General features: G+C 35.9%; 1 protein-coding gene across 7 annotated transcripts in view; it reads left to right on the top strand.

The window, feature by feature from the left end:
- The window catches only part of RANBP17 (RAN binding protein 17), a 313,454-nt gene that overhangs the window by 198,798 nt on the left and 88,213 nt on the right, over nucleotides 1-26,443 (top strand). For all 7 annotated transcript variants that reach the window (XR_003428271.1, XM_027084318.1, XM_027084317.1 and 4 more), the window contains 2 exons: nucleotides 18,728-18,801; nucleotides 19,823-19,903. Coding sequence is in view for 6 of the 7 variants with exons in the window: in XM_027084318.1 (XP_026940119.1) it covers nucleotides 18,728-18,801; nucleotides 19,823-19,903 (155 nt within the window). In the remaining variant the exon portion in view is untranslated. The remainder of the gene's footprint in view (nucleotides 1-18,727; nucleotides 18,802-19,822; nucleotides 19,904-26,443) is intronic.

Below are 26,443 nucleotides of genomic sequence, written 5' to 3'. Positions count from 1 at the left end.
TTACATTAAGTTCAGGGTAAATAAGAAGAAGTTCTGCTTTCTTTGGTGGATAATGAAATTTTATGGGACTTATTTTTCCAGGGAGTGCCACAAAATGAAAATACAAATAGGTCGATAAGTCCATGAATGAAAGATTCTCAACTACTTAAGGAAAGATAGAAATTTCTGGGCTCCATCTCTAACCTTCTGAGGTTAATGGTCATCGCTGGAGGCTAAGTCACTGGAGTCATAATCAGAGACAGTAAAGAACCAAATGAGCCTTCAGCTGATATGCTGTGTTCTTATATAATTAACAGAGGCAGTAATCTCCTTTCTGACCTACCTCAGACTTTCCTCTTGTTCAAGGAAATAGGGCCAAAATTGTCACAATTTTGCCACCTTGGCCTTTCTTTTCAATTCCCAACCCTAACTACTTTTCTTTAGTAATACAGATGAGGTAGAGAGGAATTTCTTTTCCACATTCAGTACTTACTTTTGGAACTATGGATTTAGAGTTTTGGGGGGTACATATTTAATTGATACCTTGTGAGCAGATGAACCTCCCCCAAGGAACTGGGTATATAAGGATGAAGGGCACTCTCAGCTCAAAGATGTGGAAAATAAAGAATTGAAAAGTGAGAAGCCCAAGAATACTGTGTCCATGAAGGTAAAAATATCAAGAAGAGGAAACACATGATGTCAGAGACAACAAAGGGTTCAAGAAAAATAAAAACTTGACCTCTCTGGCTGTGGTCCATCACACACACTGTAGTCAGACAAATCTGAAACACCACTTTTATCATAGGGCCCTTCCCACTTCAGAGACCTCTCTCTTGCCTCCATCTAGCCAACAGTCCTCAGCTTCTAAGGTCCTCCAGAATCTAGCTCCACCTACTAGCCAATTTTAGTTTTCACAGACCCCCTCTATCAAGCTGACTCTCACCATCTTTATCTTGGATTACATTGTTCTCTTTTTTCTTCTCCCCATTCCCCCCGCTTACCCCACAGCAATCTCCATCCTTCAGTGTTCTATCCCAGTAGGCACTCTTACAGTTCTTAATACCTGGATCATATTCATTAAAACTTAGTTAAATAATAATGATAATGGCAATGCTAGCACTCGTTTATTGTTTATTATATGCCATGATGCACTATAATAATAAGCGTTTACATACATTGTATCTTGTAGGCCTCAAAATAATCTTGTGATAAAGGTGTTCTTAACCCCAGTTCTGCCATAACGTAACTTGACTAAGAACACAGTGGTAGGAAGGGGCATGCACAAGATTTGGCCTTTAAATCTAACTCTAAATTCACTAAATGACTAACTGATTCCCAGTCTTGCTCCTTAAGTGTTCTGCTCTATGTCCTTGTTTTCTTAACAAAGTTTGAGTTTCTTGAGGACAGAGGCAATATCCTAGGTATAAGATACGTATCGTATATCTGTCGCTGTTGATTGAATATGGGTTAGGTAGGGTGAGATGGTCAGATTTCATGGTGACAAAAACAGAAATTTTATTCTGATTCTAGTCATTTTTTTGAAGTAGGTGTTGTTAATTAGAGCAGTGTTTTATTAGGAGACAGTGGATTGGAACCAGCTAATGTTCCGTTTTTAAGGATTGTAAATTAGAAAAGGATCTGCACCCCTTCCCACATACCTTGCTCTAAGCATCTCTTCCATCTGGATGTTCCTGACTTACATCCTTTCATAATATACCAGTAATGTAGTAAATAAAGTGTTTCTTTGAGTTCTATGAGCCACTCTAGCAAATTAATCAAACCCAGGGAAGAAGTCCCTGGATCTTCGATCTGTAGCTAGTTGGTCAGAAGCACAGGTGACAACCTGGACTTTCTTACTTCCTTTTTTATTGGACTTTCAATTGGTGTTTGAAAATTAGGAGCAGTCTTGTGTGACAGAGCCCTTAATTGGATGTGAGACATCCAAGTAGTGTCCCCTGAGAACTGCTTGGTGGTGTTGGAAAAAACATGTAGACATTACAAATACATATAATTGCCTACTATGTACTAAACAATGGGCCATAATATTGACTATTATTATAAAGAGAGATAGTCCTGCCATCATAGACAGGTGGAGAACACAGAGCTGACAGGCATCATTGTTTGATATGGTAAGGCCCATATTTGATATGCAGAACAACAGTGGGAACGTATAGGAGAACACCTAATGTAATCTTGGGAAAGTCCAGGAAGGATTCCCGGACCAGAAGAGTCCAGCTCTGTGTTTTCCACTTTCCTATTCAAGATTGCAAAACAAGACCAAGAAATCTAAGTATCCGTACACTTCAGACTGTTTAACAAATTGGTGACAGTGTAAATGTTCCATCCCTGATGGGATGGTAATTAGTAAAGCAAATGAATTCCTCTGCCCCTCTCAGTTGGCACCAAGAACCACCCACCACTCCTGCTCTGTCAGATAGGTGCCAGATATAAGGCAAGGTTGTTTTCTGTGCATTGAATAACATAGCGCCCAGTAGAAAGTTTAATTTGGATTTTCTATGGTAAATATCCATGAAAACATATTTTTTCCTAGTAGCTAGGAAGCAGTGTTATCAGTTAGTGGAAACTGTTGAGTAGGAAGTTGGAGAACAAGCCATTTCACTGTGTAGCCTTCTTGAGCCGTCTTCTAAACCCCATCTAAAAAAAAATGGAGTTCATGATACCTGCCCTACCTGCTTTGAATGCACAGTCTTAGTGATCTAAGGGAGACAGTACATTGAATGAGCTCTTTCCCAGCCAAAAGGGATAATTCAAGTAACTAAAGGTTTAAACTAAAATTTTGTCAGTGAGATATAGGAGGGAGAGAAGAGGGCCGTAGAGAAAGTTCATGTTTTGTCAGCTATTTTTCTTGGTTGCTAATTAAGAATTTATATTTTAAATCAGCTGCAGTGTGGGGAAAGGTCATGATTTCAATAAACATGAGTGATACTATTAAAAAGAAACAGAAGATAAGGAAATATACCTGGGTTCTCTGCATGTAAAGATGTGTGGTTTATAGAACATTAGTTATTTATGGTGGTAATGATTCCCCTCTAAAAAGTCTGTGAAAATGAAATAAAATTATTTCGTTGAACTTTTCAAAAAACATATCTTCCATGAATTCCTAATTGTTAATCATCATAATCAAGCTGATTTCAAAAGAAAGGGAGAAAAAGTAGATCTGAATGGAGAAATGGAATGCTAGAGAATATAGAATTTTTATTCATTTGTATGGTGGACCGTCATCTTGAAGTAAATATGAAATGGATCAAAGTTGTTTGTGCTTTGAAAATTGAAGCAGTGTTCATCATACATAATTGAACAAAGTTGAAATTTTGTAGGTATAAAACAAACAAAAAAGCCACAGCTATAATAGCTATTACAGGAAATGGAGGAAATTAATAATAAAAGACAATACACTACCTCATAAATACATGCTCATCATGTGATTAGAGGGTGAGAGCATTAAGCAAATACCCTGATTAATTTAACAGTTTAACCCTGAAATTAGAGCACAGACGGTTCAAAATTCATTTGTACATAAACCAACCAGAAAAACAAACAGCTTACTTTCATAAAGTAAGGTTTTTCGGCAGTTCTTTTGGATACGTGAAGATAATATTCTCTTAAAAGAAAGATTATTACTTAGCAAGACATGTTTGTTTGATGTATTTCTTAAAAAAATAACCAAGTTTCTGTATCTTTTTTTAAGAAAATATATTAAGGAACAGATTGAGGGCATTTTTGCCTTACATCCAGTGATCTTGCCTTTTATAACTTGTCCTCAAGTAACTCCTAGGAGCTATGATTTTTAAGACTGATTGATACTAGGAACATAAATTAGGCAGGAAAAGGGTATTTTTGTAGGTCTCTGTATTCACTGAGTAAAGTTTAAATTAACCTTGACTAGAGCATCTTTGAATACCTTTTTGATGCATAAAATAGTTTATCAAAACATATTTTAAAATAAATTTTGGAGGATTTTTAGAAGTGCAAACAGCAAAAGAGTAGTTTACTAGAAAGGCTTTTATTTTATATCACGTCGACATGTTTTTTCTATCACTTATTTGGTTAAAAGTCCACAGTTTGCCAAAATGGTTAATAGAACACAAATACAGACATTTCATGTGATGTACCATGTAAATGTAAACCTTTGTAGTTACATGTTTTTGTAGCAAGAGAATTGTTTTAAAAGGCACGTAATTTATTAGCTATCGGTAGCTTCTTTATTGCCTTGCCGCGCTGCAGTAATAAATAAAAAAAAGTGAACTGATTTTACAAATGGCACACAAGGTGCACATTTTGTGGGGGAAAAAAGCCTTTTTTTAAAGAATTGGCATTAAATCCTTTTTTTGTGATGACAAAGAGGCTAAGAGTGCAAACTGTATTTTCTGTTTATCGAAAACAGTCTTTTTTCTCGGGGGCATTTTTTCCTATGATCATCAAGGGATTTCAAAAGCAATAAAGTGTGGAATCATTGTTCGACTTGAACAGTATTAAAACTTAGGTTTTAATTTCAGTGAAGTAATAAGATTTGAACCTGTCTCACATTACAGCACTGTAAGGCATTTAGCAATTGTATTTTAAAAGAGGTTTTTAAGATGCAGCTCACTTGTAAGCTCACTGTCTGTCAGTAATTAATAGTTTTTCTTCAGCGTCGGCTGTTGTGATCAAACCAAGAAATATCTGGGTTTTCAGTAACACATTGTGATAATTGTGAGTGTTTATTCCTAATTAGTCTAAATGTCTAATAATTGTCAGCTTGCTTCCCTGGCTGCTTAAAAAGAAAAAAAAGAGAGTGACATTTAAAGCTACAGTGTGTCTTCGGGCTTTTAAAAATATGAACGTAGATGTACATGTATATTTCAATAAGCTTTACACCCAGCAAGATTATATGTCAGTTGACTCATTCATTAACCAAGTATTTTATCCTTCAATATCATTTCCTAGTTTTTAGACATTACATCATCTGTGTACGTTAAAAAAAAAAAAATGTTTCCAGACACAGTATTATATGTACAGCTAAACCCAAACTGACAATCTGGATTCTTCAGTACTCATCACTGAAACTTACCTTTACTTCTCAAGAAAGCTTTTAAAATATGAGCATTTCTATTAGATCAATGTGGCAACATACTTGCTGATGAAAGATTGTAGCTACCATTTTGAATTGCTATTGAAAATAATTGCCTCTACAAAAGGAAACATCTGTATGATAGCACATGGTTAAAGCTGCCATCAATTTTTAACATTTGAGGGTTGAGCTATGACCTTTTATGATGACTGTGAACAGTAACTGCCTCCATTAGCCATAAGTTTTGTTTCTTTATTTTAGTAGATGGCCTAGGCTGTAAATATTAGAGAATCTAAAATAAATCAACATATTATCCTAAGGATACAAAATGTAAGAGCTATTTGTGGTTGGGAGCCCTTGACAGATAGTTTGGATGAAGCAGATGATTGCCTGCCTAGCGTATCTGGTCTGCATTGCTATGCCTGCAGGCAGTTTAGTGCTGTGGTTGTATATTGATGTCAGGGTTAGTACTGAGTGGCTAGCAGTGACAGATGTCTATAATTACAGGCAATGCTTCCAGTATTTCTGAAAAGCCAGCCTATGTTGAACAATTATCTTATTTCTGCCTTGCCAAAGAGCGTGTTCCAATTGCTAGTATTAGCAGTGGTGAATATAGCGCTTCATCTGCTGCCTTGGGACAAATGTGGGAAAAGCACTTGGTTATAAAACATAAATGCAAAATATTTTTTTAACACTTTGAATTAGTTCAGTTCAGTGTTTTCCTAATTTTTATCTTCCCATAATGTTTCTGTTGAAGGAATCTTGAAATAATAGAAGCACATTTGGCTACTTATTGGGATTTTGTTTTCCCTTAAGCCTGTGTGTCTCCCCAGCGCCAGTATCCCTTGCTTTACTGAATAGATGTGTTTAAGCAAAGTTGGCTTTGAAACGACTTTCTCCAACGTGGATTACATTCTCTGATTGACTCCCATTACAAAATTGGAAATGCATTTCCATGGACAACCTCCCACACCTTTTGACGAGGAAAATTGTAAAAGGATAGACAGTGCTGAAATGTGCGAAATACCTTAGTGCACTGGTGCCTTTACATTTACTGAGAAATTGCAGTTTTCAACTTTTGTTTTAACCCTTTTTTTTAAGCCTTCAGCCACTTATTGTCCTTTCCTATCTCCAAGTGTACATGACCACTTCCTTCCATATTGCCTCTTAGCCCGCTTTAGTGACTCATTAGAAATGCTTTCATGCTTGTTGGCCCCAGTTCTCAACTGTCCTTTTTTTCTGGTTATTTGCATTTCTGAGACATGGGCTGTAATACCACTCTCCCGAGCAGATGCATCTGCCTTACTTACACAATACTCTCCAACCTTCACATTCCTGAAGTTCCTAAGGTTCAGGGCACTGAGTATTAAAACATTATCCATGCTGTAAGTGACAAATTCTGTATTTCCAGGTAGACTGAGAAATGCCTAGGAAATAGCACTTGAGGTCATGTTTCTTTCCAACCTTAACCTAACCTGTATTGGGTTTCTACTTTGTGCTTCACTCCACTTTGTGGCATTATTTATTGCATTTTCTCATTTAGTCTTCTCAGCAATATTCCCTTTAGTAGGTAGGAGTATCTTCATTTTGCAGAATATGAAAAAAGATTTCAGGAAGGTTAAAAACTTGTTTAGTGTCCTGGGTTTTCGACCAAATCATCATACCCTAAACCCAAGTGTGCTTTCCAGTGTATCACATTACCTATGTAGGTATTTAGACATGAGTCCAGACATGATCAGTTTTAAGTGTAATGATTGATAAGACCATCATCACAGCTTCATCCCCGTATTTGCTATTTTACTTCCCGAGGAAAAATCTCATCACTACAACCACAGATTGGACCTCTAGTTCTGGCTATCCAGCAGTCACAAGAGAATCGAGCTACATCCTAGATATCTGCTAAAACCCACCCTACTGTAGGAGAAGCAACTCAACCCATGGTCTAGTGTCAGAGATAAATATTATATTCATATATGAAAGGCAGCCCCTTTCTGTTCTTACTGGGCCTATCACACAAAAACTTTTTTGATAACTTAAAACTCTAATGATGATGTTCTGGAACCCCTTGTCTGTGTGCATTTAATTTAGCAAAGAAAACTCAGAGAATCGGATGGACTTGTTTACCTGAATTGGGAAGACTTTGATAATTTATTGGACACAGGGATGTAAATCATCTACTTAACCCAGAGATGAGAACTTATCCTGCAGACAGGAAACAGGAACTTGTGATGACTCTAAAAAGGAAGATGAGGGCTTTGAAATCAGGAACTTAGGTTGTACAGAGCCCTTGGGCTAAAACATCACCTGCTACCACATAGCATTCTGTTTTTTTCTCCTGTCTCCTTTCCCATCACATTTACTGTTCCGCCTCTGTAAAATAGAAGTTATAGGTAGAAGACGGAAGATTAGGAGTTAGTCTGTCTTTCACTGGGGCTCTCTTCCCTCTAATCACTCTCCTTTAACCACTATTAAAGTTACTCACATGCCAGTTTAGAAGAAATATTTACTTTCCACCATCTAGTCCAGATAAAGCACAAATAAAAGGGACCGTCATCTTGGTGCACGCCTCATAATCTTAATGCCAGACTAATGTTTGACTACCTTACTTAATAATAATAGTGGCCATTTAGTGACCACGTAATCTAATGGCTAATAGCTAATGTTTATTTGGTGCATACTGTGTGCTAAAAACTTTCCAAGTGTTCCTGACACTGTGCTGGCAGTGCTGTATATAATGCAGCATTTGATGACAATAATATTGGGTTGGCCAAAAGGTTCCTTTGGTTTTTAAGTAAAAATAAAAGACACATTTTTCATTTTCACCAAGAACTTTATTGAACAACCTATTCATTGTTTTGTTCCACTACCTTCTGCCATTTCTCAGGCAACTTCATAATTCCGTCTTCCCAAAACCTTTGGTCTTTTTGAGCAAAGAACTGTTCCAGGTGCCTTTTACAGTCTTCCAGGCAATGGAAATGTTTTACATTAAGAGAATTTTGTAAAGACCTAAATAAATGGAAATCTGAAGGTGCAATGTCTGGTGAATGTGGCGGATGAATCGGAACTTCGCAGACAAGCTGTAACAGTTTTTGCCTGGTCATCAAAGAAACATGCGGTCTTATGTTATCCTGATGGAAGATTATGCGTTTTCTGTTCACTAATTCTGGACGCTTTTCGATGAGTGCTGCTTTCAAGTGGTCTAACTGGGAGCAGTACTTGTTGGAATTAACCGTTTGGTTTTCCAGAAGGAGCTCATTAGTAGAGGACTCCCTTCCAATCCCACCACCATATACACATCACCTTCTTTGGATGAAGACCAGCCTTTGGTGTGGTTGGTGGTGGTTCATTTCGCTTGCCCCACGATCTCTTCTGTTCCACATTATTGTACAGTATCCACTTTTCATTGCCATCACAATTTGTTTTAAAAACGGAACATTTTCATTACGTTTAAGTAGAGAATCACATGAGGAAATACGGTCAGGAAGGTTTTTTTCGCTTAACTTACGTAGAACCCAAACATCAAAGCAATGAACATAACCAGGCTGGTGCAAATGATTTTCAACGCTTGATTTGGATACTTTGAGTATGTCACCTATCTCCCATGTGCTGATTGTTCTCAGTTAATGTCTTGATATGATCGCTGTCAATTTCAACTGGTCTACCCGACCATGGAGCATTGTCCAGCAAGAAATCTCCAGCACGAAACTTCGCAAGCCACTTTTGACACGTTCGAACAGTCACAGCACCTTCTGCATACACTGCACAAATCTTTTTTTTGCATTCCAGTTGTGTTTTTACCTTTCTTGAAATAATAAAGCATAATATGCTGAAAATGTTGCTTTTTTTCTTCCATCTTCAATATTAAAGTGGCTACACAAAAATTCACCAATTTTGATGTTTTTGTTTAAATGCACGCTCATATGACAGCTGCCACATACAATCTAACAAACTTGTTTCGAATGAAGTTAAAGACAACTAAGTGCTACTAGAGCCATCTTAACGGAAAAAAACTGAACAAACTTTTTTGCCAACCCATAATAATAGCCAGTACTTTATGGAAATTTTACCATGTACCAGGACTGTTGTAAGTGCTTTACATATGTTAACTGCTTTAATCCTCTCAAAGATTCTGTAAATTAGGGCCAACTATCATCCTCATTTTATATTTGAGAAAACTAAGGTGTAGAGGGTAAGCAGTTTGCTCAGAATCACTTAGTAAGTGGTGGAATCCAACTAGTCTTGGGCTTCAGAATCTATCTTTAACCACTTCACTGGACTGCCTTCTATTTTGTGATATTATTCTTTTCATTTTACAGATGAAGAAACTGAGACTCTTAGAGGCTAACTAATTTTACTAGAATTATAGAGTTAATTTATTAAATAAAATATGTATTAAATGTCTGTTATCTGCCAAGCACTGTGCTAGGCTAGCAAGTAGTGGTCTCACTCAGTATCCCATGTGCATTGCACTAGACATGCATTCTGTGTTTCCTCCTAGTTGAAGTTATCTAAAATATATACTCAACTTGCTCATTTCTGTCTCTTATTGAAAGAAGACTATGCTTCCTGGGCAACTGCATGTTGTCTTTGTTCACCAGTTAGACTTTTGCATACGTTGTAGCTAATTTTCAACATAAAAGTATTCAGTAGGAAGACTAGGATGGAAGCGGTACTTAGCCTATTGCTGCGTATATTGCCTCCTCAGAGAAGGTTTGAAGTGTTTATTAGTGTTTGAAGATACTAGTGTTTGAAAGACATCAGTAGGCCATCAGAAGGTGAACTCTGATCCTTTGCATTTAGGGCAAGTTAAAGTTTTCACTAACTAGGCTAGTGTGAGAGACAGAAAGTAAAAGCTACGAAGGACTATAGGATCAACGTTTTTGAGTAAAGTTTGAGAATATAATGAAAATAGCAGATTTGACAGAATAGTAAAAATATGCACAATGTCATTGGCAGCCCTTTTTTCATTCCATGGGCCATTATTCCTTTACTCTTTTTGTCAGGTTGTCCTTCCTAAAGGGATAGAGAGTTGAGTGGCTCATAGGAGGAAGGTACAGCAGTTGTTTTGGATGTAGGAAATGGGAGGTGTTTCAGAGAGGCAGGGTGGAGGCAGAGCATGTGTGCAAGAGTTAGATTAAGTGGTGGAAGACTCAATGTGATTTGCTTAACTTTCTGAGTGACTACAGAAATGCGTTTCATTTATTGAACATATACTTTTACCCTTCAGAAGTTGACTTGGCCTACTTATATCATTAGCCCCAGTTGCCACATTTGCATAATTAGAGTGCCTCATGGGAAACAGCAGTATTAAGAGATTCTTTAAAATAGTTCTGTTAGGTGTTATTTATAATTTGTTCTTTTTCAGGGCTACCTTTAGTAATTGGTTTCTTGAATTATTTCATGGAAGCAAACCCATTGTAATCCATATAACCACATCCAGGCTTTGAACAGCACTTCACTCTGCCTCTGATCCTAGCCTCCAGAATAAAATCAAAGTCGCATGAATATTTTAAGTGACAACCACAAAGATCCTGAGCCACCTTCTCCCTGTATCGGAAGTCGGGAAGGACTTCTGCTCTTCCCTTATCCCCGACACCAGGTGGCAGGTCCCTAAACTCTGTGCTTTGTAGGTTGTACACCTGAGGAGTGATGTGTCCAGAGTTCCAAAGAAGGCTTGGAAAATAGTTCAGGTGAGTTGAGCTGCTGGTTATTGTGGTGGATCACCAGTCTTTATGCTTGTCTCACCACAGCCCGAGATTCTTATTATTAAAATAGGCACGTGCACAGTGATAAGTGTAGGGGTGCATTTTTCTTGATTCCCTTTTTTATGCACTGTGGAATCCTACAGTGTGCATGTTTTATAACAAAATGTTCTATAGTCAGCTAATGTTCGATAGTATTAACGGCGAAGCCTCTGTTCAGTGTGATTGCATAGTATAAAAGCAGCCTAGGTTTCTTGATTATAACGTTTCTGAAGTGGCCAATTCTAACCAGTTATTCATACCTGAAAGCAGAAAGTTGTATTTGGCTACAATGAATAGCATCTGTTATTGAACAGTATCTAGAGCACATGTATCTCTTGTGCCAGAATACGTTTCTGGCAGACACCTTTGAGAGGTGTAAAGGATTAAACAAAATCTTTTACTTCCCAGTTCCCCACCTCTACCATCACTCTCTCACAAACCATCCAGCATCAATTCTTTGCTCCAAAATGTAATCATGTCATCTTATAAATTTGCTATTGCAAAGAATTATGAGTCAAATGCCTGAAATGCCCCTTCAAACCATGATCTCAAAACCTACCAAAATTAATCACACCTTCTTCCAGTAGTCCTGTGCCATAGCCATGGTTCGCTTCTTATTGTATGAGCTTGGAAAGATAATATATTTACCCAAGACTTTACCATGGCTTTAGCCCCAGAAGACTAGTTTAACAGAAGCTTGGCCCCAGATATGGAGTGAATTGGCAGCCAGCGGGAACAAAGCTGTGTCAGGACAAATGTACACTCCCCGTCTTCTCTAGTTGGCTTTCAGCTGGTTGCACCACAGGAGTCTTTCTATGGACTGTGTATCCTGTGACCAATAACTGGTGCTCTCGACCCAGGTCCCTCTTGGCTAGTGAAGGCCTGTCGGGAGACATTAGGTTCATGCTGGTGGAGATCCTTAGTCAGTGGCTCCCTGAAGGAAAATGGGGCAAACAGCCAGCTTCTGTTGAACAGGTGGTAGTTAGACCTTAGATCTGGTCGGGGCAGGAGGGAAAGAATCTCTCCAAAATTACCAGTATTGCTGGTTTTCACACTGTACCTGTACTCCTCTTTCTAATAAATGATTGTTTAGAAACTAATCCAAAAATATCTCTGGCGGCATCTGGAGCCCTTCCTTAGCAGTCTGGATTTGGGCCCAAGTGAGGAATGGAAACCCCACTGGGGTGCAAGCAAAAGAGGAAGCATGTTCTTAGCCATGCATCAGTGGAGGCCCCTACTGGGAGAGGGGATTATCACAAGGCAGCAGGCAGCCCTGTACCCCAGCCTGCTGAGTTCATGCTTTGTGCCACAGGATGTGGAGCGAAGGAAATGTGAGGCCAAAGTGGTCGCTCCAAGTTTTCTTATACAATAGCTTATTCAAGCAGATTGGGAACGCCTCTTAAGGGATCTGTTAGGTACATGTCCCCTTAGCAAGATGGCCACCACAGATGGTAGGTTCAGATATTCTAATTGAAATAAATACTTAACATTCATATTTATTTTATATCTCCATAGCCAGCTTTTCTTTCTCAGATGTCATTCTGTATTCCACTGAATGAGGCAGGCAGATTCCTAACCTTTTACCGCTTGGTTTCCAAAGTAAATTATGGTCTTAAAATTAAATTTTAGCAAAAGATTTTTTTACCTAATTTTGATCCTGTATTTTGTGATGTTATTTTAAATGATATGGAAAAATTAGTCAGCCAGGATTAGTGTGGATCTATTCATTATCACAAAGTTTATGTATTTAATATGCAGCAATGATGTCTGTACTATTAATTCTCTTGACGTGGTCACAAGTTAATTGTGACGATCATTTTATTTTTTTCTTATTCTGCTTCAGACGTTAATGAGCGAGCTCAATATCTTTAGCTCCAAACTGTTTAGATCCCAGTCATTAAATGCTCTGTTAGTTTCCTCTTACACCTTTCCTCTTCCTCCCTCCCCTCCCTTTCTCTTTAATGGATCTCATGTAGAGAGCACTGCATTGGCTTCAAGGGCACTTGAAGCCTAAGACAAAAATATGGAAATTGATTTCTTACTCATAATGAGTGAGTTCACACTCCGTTCCAAAATTCTTTTCCTAAGGAACATTAATGCTTTTATTATATTGAATGCTTTCCAGTGACAGGTCTTGTTTTACTAAATTACATTCAGTTAAAAATCTTGACACCAAGGGGGGAAAGTGGTGGGGGGTGGGTCATGGTGGTGATGGGATGAATTGGGAGATTGGGATTGACATGTATACACTAATATGTATAAAATGGATCACTAATGAGAACCTGCTGTATAAAAAAATAAATTAAATAAAATTCAAAAAATTAAAATAAAAATCTTGATTTTTAAGTCCTTTCAATAGATTAAAACAATACTTTAAAATTCATAATTGTTGAGTTTTAAAAATTTTTATGGTATCAATTTTGTATTATTGGATGTGAATTTTTTTACACTAAATTGGTTCAGGAAAGTGTATCCGTCTGATGGCAAAATACTTTGTTGTTGATTTCCACAGCACTGCTAATTTTCTGCGCTGAGCCTGCTTATAAAAGCTCTTTGAGAAGTTATAACATCCTAAACATCTATAGAAGGCCTAAGGGTATTAACTTATTGTAATTTTCTGAAGATTCATTATCCAAAATCTTAATTCATTATAACAACTCTTATGAAAACCTGTAGAACCAGTGTTTTCTCTTATTTTCTTATTTGCACACAATGAGAGATTCATTGTTCTTTTTAATTTGTTTCATGCAGTGCTTTTGAGTACATTTCATAGAGGGCTGTTATTGAATTTCTGTGACTGTCATTATATATCCATACAACCTTTAGAAACTAATATTCTGGGTTTCCCAGTTCTGTAATCTACTTCAAATTTAAGAATTGACATAATTAGTTTCTTCAAAGTTATAACCAGAATGTTAGAGACAACACTGCGGATACCCAAGACCAAGGATTAGGATTGGAAAAAGAAAGCAATTTAAAAAATTATCACAGCACATGCTTTTATTCTTTATTAAATTAAATTTACAGCTCAAAACCTTATTGCTGTTTGTATGTGTATTCCCTTGTCTGGTTTTCTTATCTTGTCTGGCTTCTTTTTTAAAAAACCAGATATAAGATCATTTCAACTACCTGCATATGCTCAGACATTATTTGTCACTTGATTAGTTTAGAAGTTAAAGAACATAAGTGGGTCACTGAAGTGTTATATACATATCCAAATACTCTTTTCTGAAGTTTAAAAGAAGCTGCGCAGTAGAACGACTAGAGATAAGAAAACATATTAAGACAGTTTTTTAGGAGCATGCCTTCTTATGTCTGTACTGATGATAATTTCTTACATTTCTAATGACTTCCTGTATTTCAAGAGCCAGAGAGATGGATGACTGGCTAAAATGGGTACTTTTTTCTGCCTTCTAAGACAGTAACTATTTAGAAGTAGAAAGAATTTGGTTTTGTATCATGAAATTGTGAAGCTTTATGCCTTTAACAAATGCCATTTCTGACCATGATTAGCAAGATTTCAAAGTTAATACAAATTTAGGGTTTTGTTTGTTTTAACCTTTTTTCTGTGTGAAAGTCTTCAAGGTAAGCCCTTTCTTACCCTTCTGTTATTTTTTATGTAATGAGCTTTCTCTTGGAAAGGTAGTAGCTGACAATACTAGCACCTACTATTAGAAAGGGTCCATGAAAGGGGGTAGGAAGGGAAGCAGCATTTGTTGAGTAGCTGCTAAATGTCAGGTTCTGTGTTAGGTATCATCATTTAATGTTCCCAAAAGCCCATAAGGTAGGTTTCATTATTATTCCTGTTTTTCAGATAGGAAACCAAGATTCAGAGACTTTAAGTAACACCTAGTTAGTGGCAGAATTCAAATCCAGTTATCTTTGGGACCAAAACCTGTGCTTTTTGTATGTTGCTAAGTTTATCGAGATAGCTTCTGAGTACTTCTGGAGATGTAAAGAGAAATAGACATTTCCCTGCCCTCAGGCAGCACGTGCTTGAAGTAGTGGAGGAAACACGTATAAACATAGAAAATTAGTACTACAACAAGATAATATTCTGTTACATGAGAAGTGCCACTAATAGGCCAGCAACAATGGATGCTCTGAGTATCCAAAGGAGGAGAGAGAGCTCCTCTTACTGAATCTACAGGGAGAGCTTCTTCCAGAAATATTTAAGCATTGAAACTACATATTTTTATATATAAAATAGATAAACAACAAGGACCTACTGTACAGCACAGGGAACTATATTCAATATCTGTAATAACCTATAATGGAAAAGAATCTGAAAAAGAATATATATATAGATAGATAGATATGTATAACTGAATCACTTTGCTGTATACCTGAAACTAACACAACATTGTAAATCAACTGTACTTCAATTAAAAAATAATAATAATTTTAAAGAACTGTATCTTTTTAAATAACAAAACTTTACCAGTGGTCACCGGAGTGGGTAGAATTTGGAATATATTATCTTTACAGGAAAAAAAATTCTTCGTAAAAAAACACACGTCTTACTGGTCGTTTTCCTTTTGTTACAAAATTATGAATGGAATGGAATCAGCCAAAATACACATTTTAACATTATATTCTTGTTATTCATTTAACAAACATTTATTGAGTATTAGGCATGGGAGATAAAAGACAGAGCATCATCTCTACCCTCAGGGAGTTTGTAGTCTAACAGAGAAGGGCAGGCATATTTAAAAAAAAAAGAAAAGAAGAAGAAGAAAGGGAGGAAGGCACAGGCTGACAGGCAAAAACTAGGTTATGTGAAACACATAACCAAAAGCATAACGATTTATTCAACTTCATTGTATCCTTCAGAGAAGGATAACACAAATGGGCTTATTAGTCTCTTATTTCTTAGATTTTTGCTTATTTTTCACGATGATCAAATTATCTTAATTGATTATGAAATAAAAGATTAGAAATCTATGAACTGAAAGTGAGCTTTTTTCCTTTTCTTGAATTCCTATGCCAACTCCTATGTCTTTCCCTAAAATGAGTATGTATTGTGATGTAGTTTCTTGCTGTCATAAAAATTATTTTTGGTGAAGTGATAGAATTTTTAGAAAATGTTGAAAACCCGTAAATATTGTGTACGAATTTTTTCTGTAGAAAACTTTCATTGACTTGTGCTTTATGATAAATAATCTTATAGATGTTTCCTCACTGGACGGATTAGTCCTCACCCCCAAATTATGTGTATCTATGGTATAACTACATTTCAAATGTTCGAAGACATTTTCATATTATCTGCATGCTCTCTGAGTGATAAGGTGCCTTGGAAAACGTGAGATGGTCTTTTAAAAGAAATGCAGTAATCATACCTTGATTTTAAATGACCCTGTCACACGTGAAAACAAATCAGATTGTTGCTCTTAATGAGCTTTTCAATTTACTATTCAGTAGATCAGATAAGTGGATTTAAGAGGTAATGATCCTGTTTAGTACTCAAGCTTGGCTGTCAGATCCTAGTAGTGGAGAGAAATCCCTAGGGACAAAAGCGTTGACACAGTTCTAGATGGGATAATGGGAATCAAAGCTAATGGATGATAAAAGGAATGGTGCAAGTTACAAGGATAATTGTGGATTAAAGCACTGCCATGTGTCAATGTTGACTGTTTTTTCCAGTATCGTATTGGGTCAAATGTGATGCTTTGAGAAGCTGTTTTGACAGCAGAGCACAACAGATCTGCCTGCTTAGATTCCTTCTTTCTTGAATGCCAGAGACACAACAGAAAACTTCCTTGCAGGGACTATCAATTTAAAAAATATTTTTAATATGTTTAAATGTCTTAATGTTTAAAATCACATTTTTGTTACATTTCTATTCAGTGTGGCATGGGCAAAATCAAAATTAGACTAATTTGATCTTTGCCATAAAAAATAGCATTTGAGAAGTCTTGAAAGTGTAAAATTTTATTTTACAAACATACAGTGTAGGAGGGGAGATGGACACCCAAACAATTACAATGTGAAAAGCACCATGCTAGAGGAATGGACCAGACGCTATAGGAACGTAAAGGAGAGCGCAACTTACCCTACCTGGTAATGGAAGGAAGGCTTCAGAGATGACTTTTGAATGAGAATCAGGGGAAGAGGAGGAAGAAGGCTGATTCAGGAAAAATGAACAGCACATGAACTCATAGAGATCTGTAATTGCATGAGAAGCCTCAGTATTTCATGAGTATTTCATTGTGGCTTCAGGTTGAGGGAAATGATAGATGAGGAGGTAGGCTGGGGCCAAGTTGTGAAGGGCCTTGTGTGCCATAGTCATATCAATATCAGATTTTCCAAAGGGGCCCGACTTACTCCCATTCATGAGAGAGCTTTTGGATCATGTTGAGATAAGGGAAACTTCCCTTTTTACAACCAGTCTTCCTTTGAGCCTTCTATGGGCTTAAAGGTTTCTGATGATTGAGGATTTGGTGTTAACTAACTTCCCTAGGTTCTTTCTCCCTAGCTCCCTCTTCTCAGCAGACATCTTACAAAAACAGTGATAGCTTTGATCTTACAAGAGATGAAGGCCTACTCTCATGAGCCACGTCACAGATACTGGAATTGAAATGCTTTTCTATTAGGGCTCAGAAGTTAGCAGGAGAAGCAACAGGAATTTGAATCTCAATCTTCCTTTCTTTCTCTCTCCCCCAGCTTCTCCCCTCTACCCTTCTGCCCCTTCTTTCGCCTGCCCCTTCCTTTCCCTCTCTTTCTCCCTCTCTCTGATTCACTCTACTGGCCTGAGGAGCTCCTGGTCGTAGGACTTAAGTCAAAAGCCTGGAACACAAGCTTCTGGTTGAATAGTGTTTAAAATCCAAACATGAGATCTCTGTAATGAACAGCTTTCCTCCCCTGTATCACCATGTAACTCTGGATGATTTGTGGTGTACTGTGATTTTTATCTCACCTTCACAACCTATGACATTATATCAAGGTAGTGTTTACGTATGAAGAACAAAAGGCAGAGGGAGTGAAAGCTAAGTGGCCATACCATAGGAAATAGTCAGATCAGGAGAGAGTAAGAGAACACAATCACAAGGAATCAAATCAGAGAAGAGAAATCCCATACAGCTGGTGTCTGGCAGAGATAACCTGGAATCATACCAGAGCATCAGGGAGTATGAAGGTGTCAACCCACCTCTCAGCTTTGCCAGGCTATTAGAGGGAATATTCAATTGGCTGCCAGTGGCATTTTCCCACTTGTAGTGGGATATGTGTTTATAAGCTCAATGCGGCTTAGGTTGGAACTGAAATGTTACACCCCAAACTCTGCAACCATCACTCCCTAATGGGAAGCTTAGTGGATTCCCAGACCCTGATGTATTCAGCAGAGAATCCCTGAGCCTGGGATTTCAGTTTCAGCATGGAAAGTAAGACCTATCTGTATATTTGGGGGAGCTTATTGAGATACTTGAGGAGAATTTCTATAAATTCTTTAACTTCCTCTTATTTTTGAAATCCTTATTTTTATAGCTGCCTAACATAATCCTGAATTATTTGATGGCTTGCTAAAATCTGGAAGAGATGGAAATTTTTTAAATGTTGGAATCTTTTATTGAGGCACTCCACTTTCCAGCCCTTTACGTACATATACCTGCCTTTGAGAAAGGGGTGCTTTATTACCACTTTGAGAAAAAAAAAAAAGTTATGGGGTATGCTGGGGATAAAATGAGTATGTGAATGTGGGTTTATGTGGGTATGTATATATTTCAAAATAAGGGAGGTGCTTCCTGGAAGAGAAAGAGGAGGGTAAATTTTTAAGTTATAAAAATTTTTTAAAATTCTTAATTGGTTCTCCCCACTCGTTCCCTACATCACTGTGGATGCAACAATGCATTAAATCTTTACATTTGTTCAATTTGAATAGTCTTTTGAAAATATATGTTAATGATAAAGTTTTTAACAATTAAATGTTTTCATGCAGGTATATGCCCGTATGTCAGAAGTCTTAGGAATAACAGATGACAACCATGTTCTAGAAACATTCATGACGAAAATGTGAGTTCCTGCTTTGGTTCTTTGATTTTTCTCTTGTTGTGTTGCTTTGACCTTTTTACTGTGCTTAAATCTCTCCAGAAATATTAATTTTTAATAAGAGACTTTTTAAATTATGCTTTAATTCTTAGAACGGTAGCATTGTTCTTATCTGAAACTTAATTTCACGTATTTAAAATTCACCATCCAAAATATGTTCTTTGTCAAGGTATCCGTACTACTGCAGTATGCAGTATCAAAACATGGTTTTGAAAAGTTTACAGACTTTGACTCTTCAGTTCAATTGGACCGCCTTTTTTAATTAAAAAGAAAATACTCAATTTTAAAGACCAACTCAAGAGATTATTGCAAATTGGAATCATTGAGAGAGATTTGGTTGCCTTCAGACAGGGCATTCATTGATTCCAGTAGAAACCTATGGCTATCAGAGACATATTCATGGAAACTGTCCTTAAATTATCCTTACAATATTAGCAAAATTAACTAGTTTCTGGTCATAGACATAACTTTGTACACTTAGCCTAAACTTCTATGCCTCCACTTGACATCTTTCTTCATCTGTGTAACAGATAGGTAGCACTGCCTTACTTGCAGAGAACAAAGCTAGATAAACAATCATGATCATAGGAAGTGAGTTTTGGAACCACAAGTTTGATGGTTCACTTCTTCGCAGTAACTGTGAGTCTCTATTTGACTTCCTTTGTAACTCCTGTTGTCACTCCCTACTATGTTTATTTTGGATACAAACTTAATGTTTCTTCTGTGAAACATTTAGGCAACTTTTTAATTTACAAAACTAAATTTATAGAACAATACACCATTTGGAGAGCAGTGTTCATTGCTTGTATATAATTTTGAATATGCTATGAAAAGAATAGAAAATGTTCCATTGATATTTAAACCCACTTTATGAGATATTTGTGATTTAGGTCATTTAACTGACATGAGTGTATGTGTATTTCCATGTTCTCCCTACACAAACAAATACCTTCATTATAATTAAAAACTTTTTTTTCATATTTAGTGTTACAAACCTTAAATACTGGGGAAGATGTGAGCCTGTCATTTCAAGGACTCTTCAGTTCCTAAATGACCTTTCTGTTGGATATCCTTTTTACTATATCTGATAATGTACATAAACAACCTAACAAGTGCATTCTGTTGGCCAGGTATTTTCCTTATTTATAATTTTTCAAGTGTTTTTTAAATTTTTTTAATAAAAAGCCTTTCATTTAGCCTTATCTGTAAATGCATAATTTTGAAAGATTTACATTAGCTATATAATGTGAAAATTTTATTCAGAGTCACAATTGAATTTATATGGATATATAGATTTCTAACTAGTTAAAGTTAATGTTTATACCCATCCAGGCTTATAAATGGATATATAAGAAAGTATGCAAACCACATATATTTTAATCCGTAATTTTTCATAATTGTCAGGACGTTCTTGTTTTAAAAAAACATGTAACTAATTTTAAGAAAGTCAAAATGTTCCAAAAATATTATTTTATAAAAACTGAATTCCTAAGAATCAGTATTTCTTCAGTGTTCTTCAGTTGAAACAAATATTATTTTCACTAGTTAAGAGGCACAAAGGAGTAATAGAAAGGGAATTACAAGGTTTTTGACCTCTTCTTTGATTATTTCCTCTACCAAATCAACATCTTATTTGCTCTAAAATAAGATTTCCCATTACACATTAAATGTTTAGATTTCTGTTTAGCAGATTTTAAAATCTGAAACCAGAATCATCCTTTCTTATTAGATTATAGTTGATACTATTATAATGTTTCTACCAATGCGAGAGAAGCATGTCGATTGTCTTTTATATGTTCGCTATCACATATGTAGGAGTTGTGAAAAATAAGTGTTGGTTTAGTTAACCACTAAGATTAGCTGATATTTTAGCATGAGGACAGCATTCTGAAAATGGGTGGCATTGGATGGAAATCTTTAATGTAGGTTCACTCCAGGAATATGTTTATATTAGTTAAGTTTAAAATTGTGTTCCTTGGCAAACCATAAAAGATTTCCAAAGTATTAGACACCCACTTTTGTGCTGGAATTTAATATGCAACTTTTTATTGGAAAATAATCGTCCTTGTCTGGCAAAATCCACCATGCAATATTTCTGTTAGTAGGTATAATGCAATAAAGACAGGGAGGGCTATTTATCACTACAAATTTTGAGGATTTCAGGATTCTTTTTATTATTTTAATATATTTCTTTGATATTAAATCAGAAAAATGATAAATTACACCTGTCCAGGCTGTTTTTCCTTTTTACTGGAAAGTGATGTACAACCCAATTCCAGTGGTCATTTTGGCTTTTTAAGATATGTATTTTTTCTTATTAAAAAAAAAACTCAACCTATATTTTTTTTTAATAATAATGCTGAAATACTCTTTATTTCTAACATATGAAGTGGTTTATAAGTACTTCTTAGTATTGCAAACTCTGGCCTTTTCACGATGTATTACTTTGAGAACATATTATCTGGAAAGAAGCCTATATTATTTTATAGCACATATCTATGTTTAGATTTCCCCTATTTTTTAGGTTGAAATTGAAATCTAATATAAAATTAATTTGATTTGTATTGTTTTTTGTATGATTTACATAATGCCTAATTTATTTGTATCTGCTATTAAAGATCCTTTCCTATCACTTATACCTTTTATATATTCTTTAATCCTGAGATTATAACCATTTATCTTACAAGTCACTTACTGCTTTTGAGCACTCCTTTTTTGAAGTTAATAAAAGAATCGTATTTTCAGAAAGCTTATTAGATAAAAGTTTAATAGCTTGTGTTTTAAACCAAGGGATAGGCATAATTTCAACTTGGGTACATTGATTTATATTTTTAAACAATTATTTCAGGTTTGCATATTTAGAAATATATATTAACTCAATTTGATTTCACTGCTCAGTTATTTGAATTATAAATCATTATGTCCCTTCTAGCTGATCAGTCATGAAATATCTTTGAATTCATTTACATAATGGAATATGTGAGTGGTGTATCTATTTCAGTGCAGTTGCTGGTTACTTAATGCATGTTTTGTTGTTTCTAATCGATTTCTTTATTGTAATGTGTTTTTAAATCCTGATTTTAAAGCAATACATTATTTCTGTGTTAAAAATAAGGTGACACTCTTCAGCAATAGAAACAGTTATGCAAGATAAAAATCATCACCTTTTGGCCTCTATAAATGGAAGTCTGTTTATATAGTAATATTCAAAATATTTATATTTAAAATACTAGTAACAAATAAATGAAAAGCATGTTATCTTACTATAAAATTTTTAAATGTTCCTTATTACTTTTATAATGCATGTCTTCAAATACTTATTTTTTTGTTTTTTCTATTTTTATCTTCTTCAGAGTGAATCTTACTCATTATTTATGGTCCTCACAGCCCTTCTCTGAACTTTGGTGGTCTTGTATCTGACTGGTTGTTTGGAAATTGAAATCACAAAAGATCCTCATTTATGAGAAGTGCTAAAAAGCCTTGTGTTTACTTGCCTAAGGCAGAGTAACCTGGAATGGTAACCTGGCCCTGATGGTTACTGTCTCAAACCTTAGTGATAATCAGAATCACTGGAGTTCTTGTTAAGATACAAATTCCTGGACCCCACCCCCACCCCCAGAGTTTCTGTTTTAGGAGGGGTCAGACTGAGGCCTGAGAATTTGCATTTTCATCAACTCCAGGTGATGCTGGTGGCTCAAGGACCATACTTTGAGGACTTCTGCCTTAAGTTAATCAGAAAATAGAACTGAATGTCCTAAACAGAAAAGTCGGGTATTTCTCCTACAAGCTCTTCTCTAAGGGAATTTGTCTTCACTTGGAAAAGGCGGACTTGATGTTTTTAGAAATAGTCTAGTTTTCCAAAGAATAATGTGTGTGAGGAGGATACCATTATGTTAAGTCCTCAGATTTTAACTGGAAAGCCCTTGTTGCATTCACCCCAAGGTTTCTGTTGGTAAATTTGAAGCTTTCTAAACTGGCAAGATTATTGTAATTTTAAAATCTAGTGGCCTTTTTGAGAGAAAGTTTGTTTTCCCGACAGATTCATTACATGTGGCATATATGATACACTTAGCAAGCATATCTAGTAACTTTTTAATGTACTTTTTAAATTTCCAAGACTAAATTTCAAGAATTCCAGATTCTAAATAGCTTTCTCTAACAGGCACAGAGTTGAAATGACTCTGTCCTGGGGCAGCCCTCCACAGTTAGGTTTAATACCTGGGGATCTTTTTCCTTCTTTGAAATGATTTCCAGTCATAAATTCTAGTTTCTATCTAATTGGGAAAGGAGTAAGATTGTTTAAGTGATTAGGACAAGGAAGCTGCCAGGAAAACTGGAGCAAGAATAAGGGTCATACGGAGCTATCAAATAAACTTACTTATTTTACATGCTGAGAAAGAGGGAGGGAAGTGTCACATTTCATCCAAAATTCTGTTTGTTTATTAATCATTATTTTAAATTTTTCTTCCTTTGAAAAATAATTGATCAACATTTCTACTGCAATTCATTGTTTACTAAAATTTATAGCATTTACATGTCTCTGGGTTTCAGATAGATAATAATGAGAAAGGAAATTTCATTTTCTGTTAGGCCCTCTGTTGGTAGCTGCCCTTATTACATCATCCTCAAAGGTCTGAGAAAACCCACAGTATCTTTAGCTTTTAAAAAACAGACCCCATTAAAGGGTTCTACATAAATTCATGAATTTATCCAAACTCACTTTACCCTATTGATAATGTTAACTTAAACAATTCTTAGAATTAATAACTTCATCATGTTATTGCAAGACCACATACATAATTCACGGGTCCCAGTACGAAGTGAAAATGTGGGGTGCCTTGTTCATAAATGATTAAGAATTTCAAGTCCTCATCAGCAGAGCATTGAACCAAGCAGAGGCCTTTATAAGCAGAGGCCCCTGTGCAAGTGCATAGTCTGGACGCCCATGAAGCTGGCTCAGGTTATCTGTTAAAGAAAGAATTGCTTCCATTTGGCTTCAGACTAACTCTCTAAGACTGGGACTATCTCCCATAGTTCCTGTACACCAGGATTTGGTGAATCCTGAATGAGGTGGAGGGTCAGGAAAGACTAAAGGATGAAAGATGAAACAAGGGTCTAGAATGAAATAAGGGTGAAGGATGGAAGTAAAATTGGGTATGTCTGTTACAGGAAATATTTAGTAATAAACCATAGTAATTCTGCTTTTGTGAAACAGTATTAAAATGTATCGCTTTATTTCAGCGAATATCACCATCTCCAGATGGTTTTCAGAATGTTAAATAAAACTAGTTTCAGCAACATCCCTCAGGCATACTTCTATTAACATTTCTCATCAGAAGAAATGTTGATTTATTTCTTTGTTTGCTGTCTCTATCATCTTTGGAAAAGTCATCTCGTAATTTATCTGCTCTATTTGTTTGTTTTTGTGCTGGCATCAAGGGTGAGAATCTGCTACTCCTCTTCTGTAGCCCACTTATGCAGGCCTTCTCTCAGTTCTTTATATATTCTTGCTTCACAGGATTACCTTCCTCGAGTATTGTTTTGATCTGATCATTTTTCTTCCCAAAAGCCCAGAGTCACTTCCACTTGCTTCTTGGGTCAAAGTAAAATTATCGATTTAAGCTTGAGTTCTTTAATGGTACTTGACTTATTGAGTTCCCATAACTAATTTCCTGATCTACCACTCAACCACAATTTGTACTTTATACTTGGGCCAAGGAAATTTATTTTTGCCTTCCCCTTGACACCCTTCATTATCTTTCACTGAATTACCACGTGTGCTGTTCTCTTCATTTGATCCATTGTAACTCACTTAGGTCTCTTTTAATTTTCAGGTTTAGCTAAAAACTTGGTAGAGCCATCCTGAAGTAGTTATAATCCTTAGTCACTATGTTAACTGAAAGAACATGAATGAGTCATTTAATTTCTCTGAGACTCAGTTTCTTCATCTGTAGAAAGGGAATATTACCTATCTCGTAGGATTTTGTAAGGATTAGATAAGATAGTAAATACATAACAATATATCTATGTCATCTTACAATAATAAAGCACCTGGTTCTACTGATCCAGTCACATAGTAGGTGCTACTAAATACTTCATTTTCATTCCTTTTCTTTTTCTTAATGTTCTTGGACACCTAGTTCTTATCTATATTTCTGGTGATGAATATAATATAGCCTAGTATTGGCTAGTCCTCTCTCCTATTAAGTTGTAAATTATTAGGGATTAGGACTCTTGTTTCCTTTCTCTATAGTTTCAAAACTTCATCACATAGCAGGCCTTTTGAACATACTGTTACCTCTCCTACTGAGATACTAAACCTTAACTCTTAGTCCTTATAAGTAGTTGTTAGTATCCCTTAAGATGTTTCATTTTGGTTATACCTGTTTGGATTTTTTTAGTCTAGTAGGGTTCATGAGCATAATTCTACTTTTGAAATAACTAAACTAATATTTCAGTAATTATACTATATACCTACAGTATATTTATACTATATTACCTACAGTAATTTCCAACAGGTAATTTTCTTATCTGTGAACTTTCTTCTATCATCAGGATCTAATTCTATCTGTAATATTTGTAAATATGTATGGCTTTTACATAATTGCCTAGGTCAATACCATTATCCACCCTCGTGTGCTTAGTGAATATCGTGCATCTAATATACTACTTCTTTGATTCTAAAACAAATTTTGTCACGTTTTAACACTTCTGTAAATAAAATGTTTTATAGTTGATGATACTTTAAAATACCTTTTCTTTCATAGTAGCTCATATAGTAAGGATGTTTTTTTATAATCAGTGGTGTTTTAGGATTGATGAAATATGGTGTTGCTCAGTAAAGACTTGATAGCATGAATTGAAGTCATACTTGGTGCTCCTGTGCCCCTTAGCTGCTGAAGTGTGTGGTACCTGTAACTTAAGAAACCAGGGCATTCTCAATTTGGTTATCCTTCTTTACAAAGGATGCAGATTTTCAAAATTTTGACCATCTCTAAGATACACCATTCTTTCAACTTTTTCTTGCCTTTCTCCATTTGTCATGCTAACTACCAGTAAGGCCATCTTCACCTTTGTCAGTGGTTTCATAACAACATGGTTATAGACAGAAATTTTATGAGCATTTTGTTTGTAAGTTAGTATCAGCCAGGTTATGGAGTTTGCTCAGTCCTGGATGTGATGAAGGCTCACTAATGAGTTGATGCCTCCTAAAAGAACAGTTTCCCTGTTGCTTCTAGGACCTAGTTCCAGTTTCAGTTGTATCTCAAGAAGCTAGTGATCTCTGTAGAATCATTTGGCATCTTTAAAATTAAATGGATATGAGATAGCCTAGTGAAAAGAGCTTATACTTTCAAGTCATACAGACCTTTGAACTTTGGATTTGAATCTTGGCTCTACCATTTATAAGTTCCATGTGAGACCTTTATTAAGTTCTCTAGCTCTACTGGACTTCTACTACTGTTGTTACTGTTAACCACCATTACCACGTGTACTGTTATAAACTGTTGTCAACAGGCCTCTGAAATCTAACCTAGTACTGCCACCCAACTAAAATGGTGCAACTTACAAGAACCCTAGTCTCTTAGAGAAGAATGAAGATTATAAT

The sequence above is a fragment of the Aethalodelphis obliquidens genome, unplaced genomic scaffold (assembly GCF_003676395.1).
Source record: "Aethalodelphis obliquidens isolate GAN/ISIS:26980383/991018 unplaced genomic scaffold, ASM367639v1 scaffold52, whole genome shotgun sequence".
NCBI classification, from domain to species: domain Eukaryota; kingdom Metazoa; phylum Chordata; class Mammalia; order Artiodactyla; family Delphinidae; genus Aethalodelphis; species Aethalodelphis obliquidens.
The sequence above is the reverse complement of the archived record's forward strand: the minus strand, read 5'-3'. Positions and strand labels throughout refer to the sequence as shown.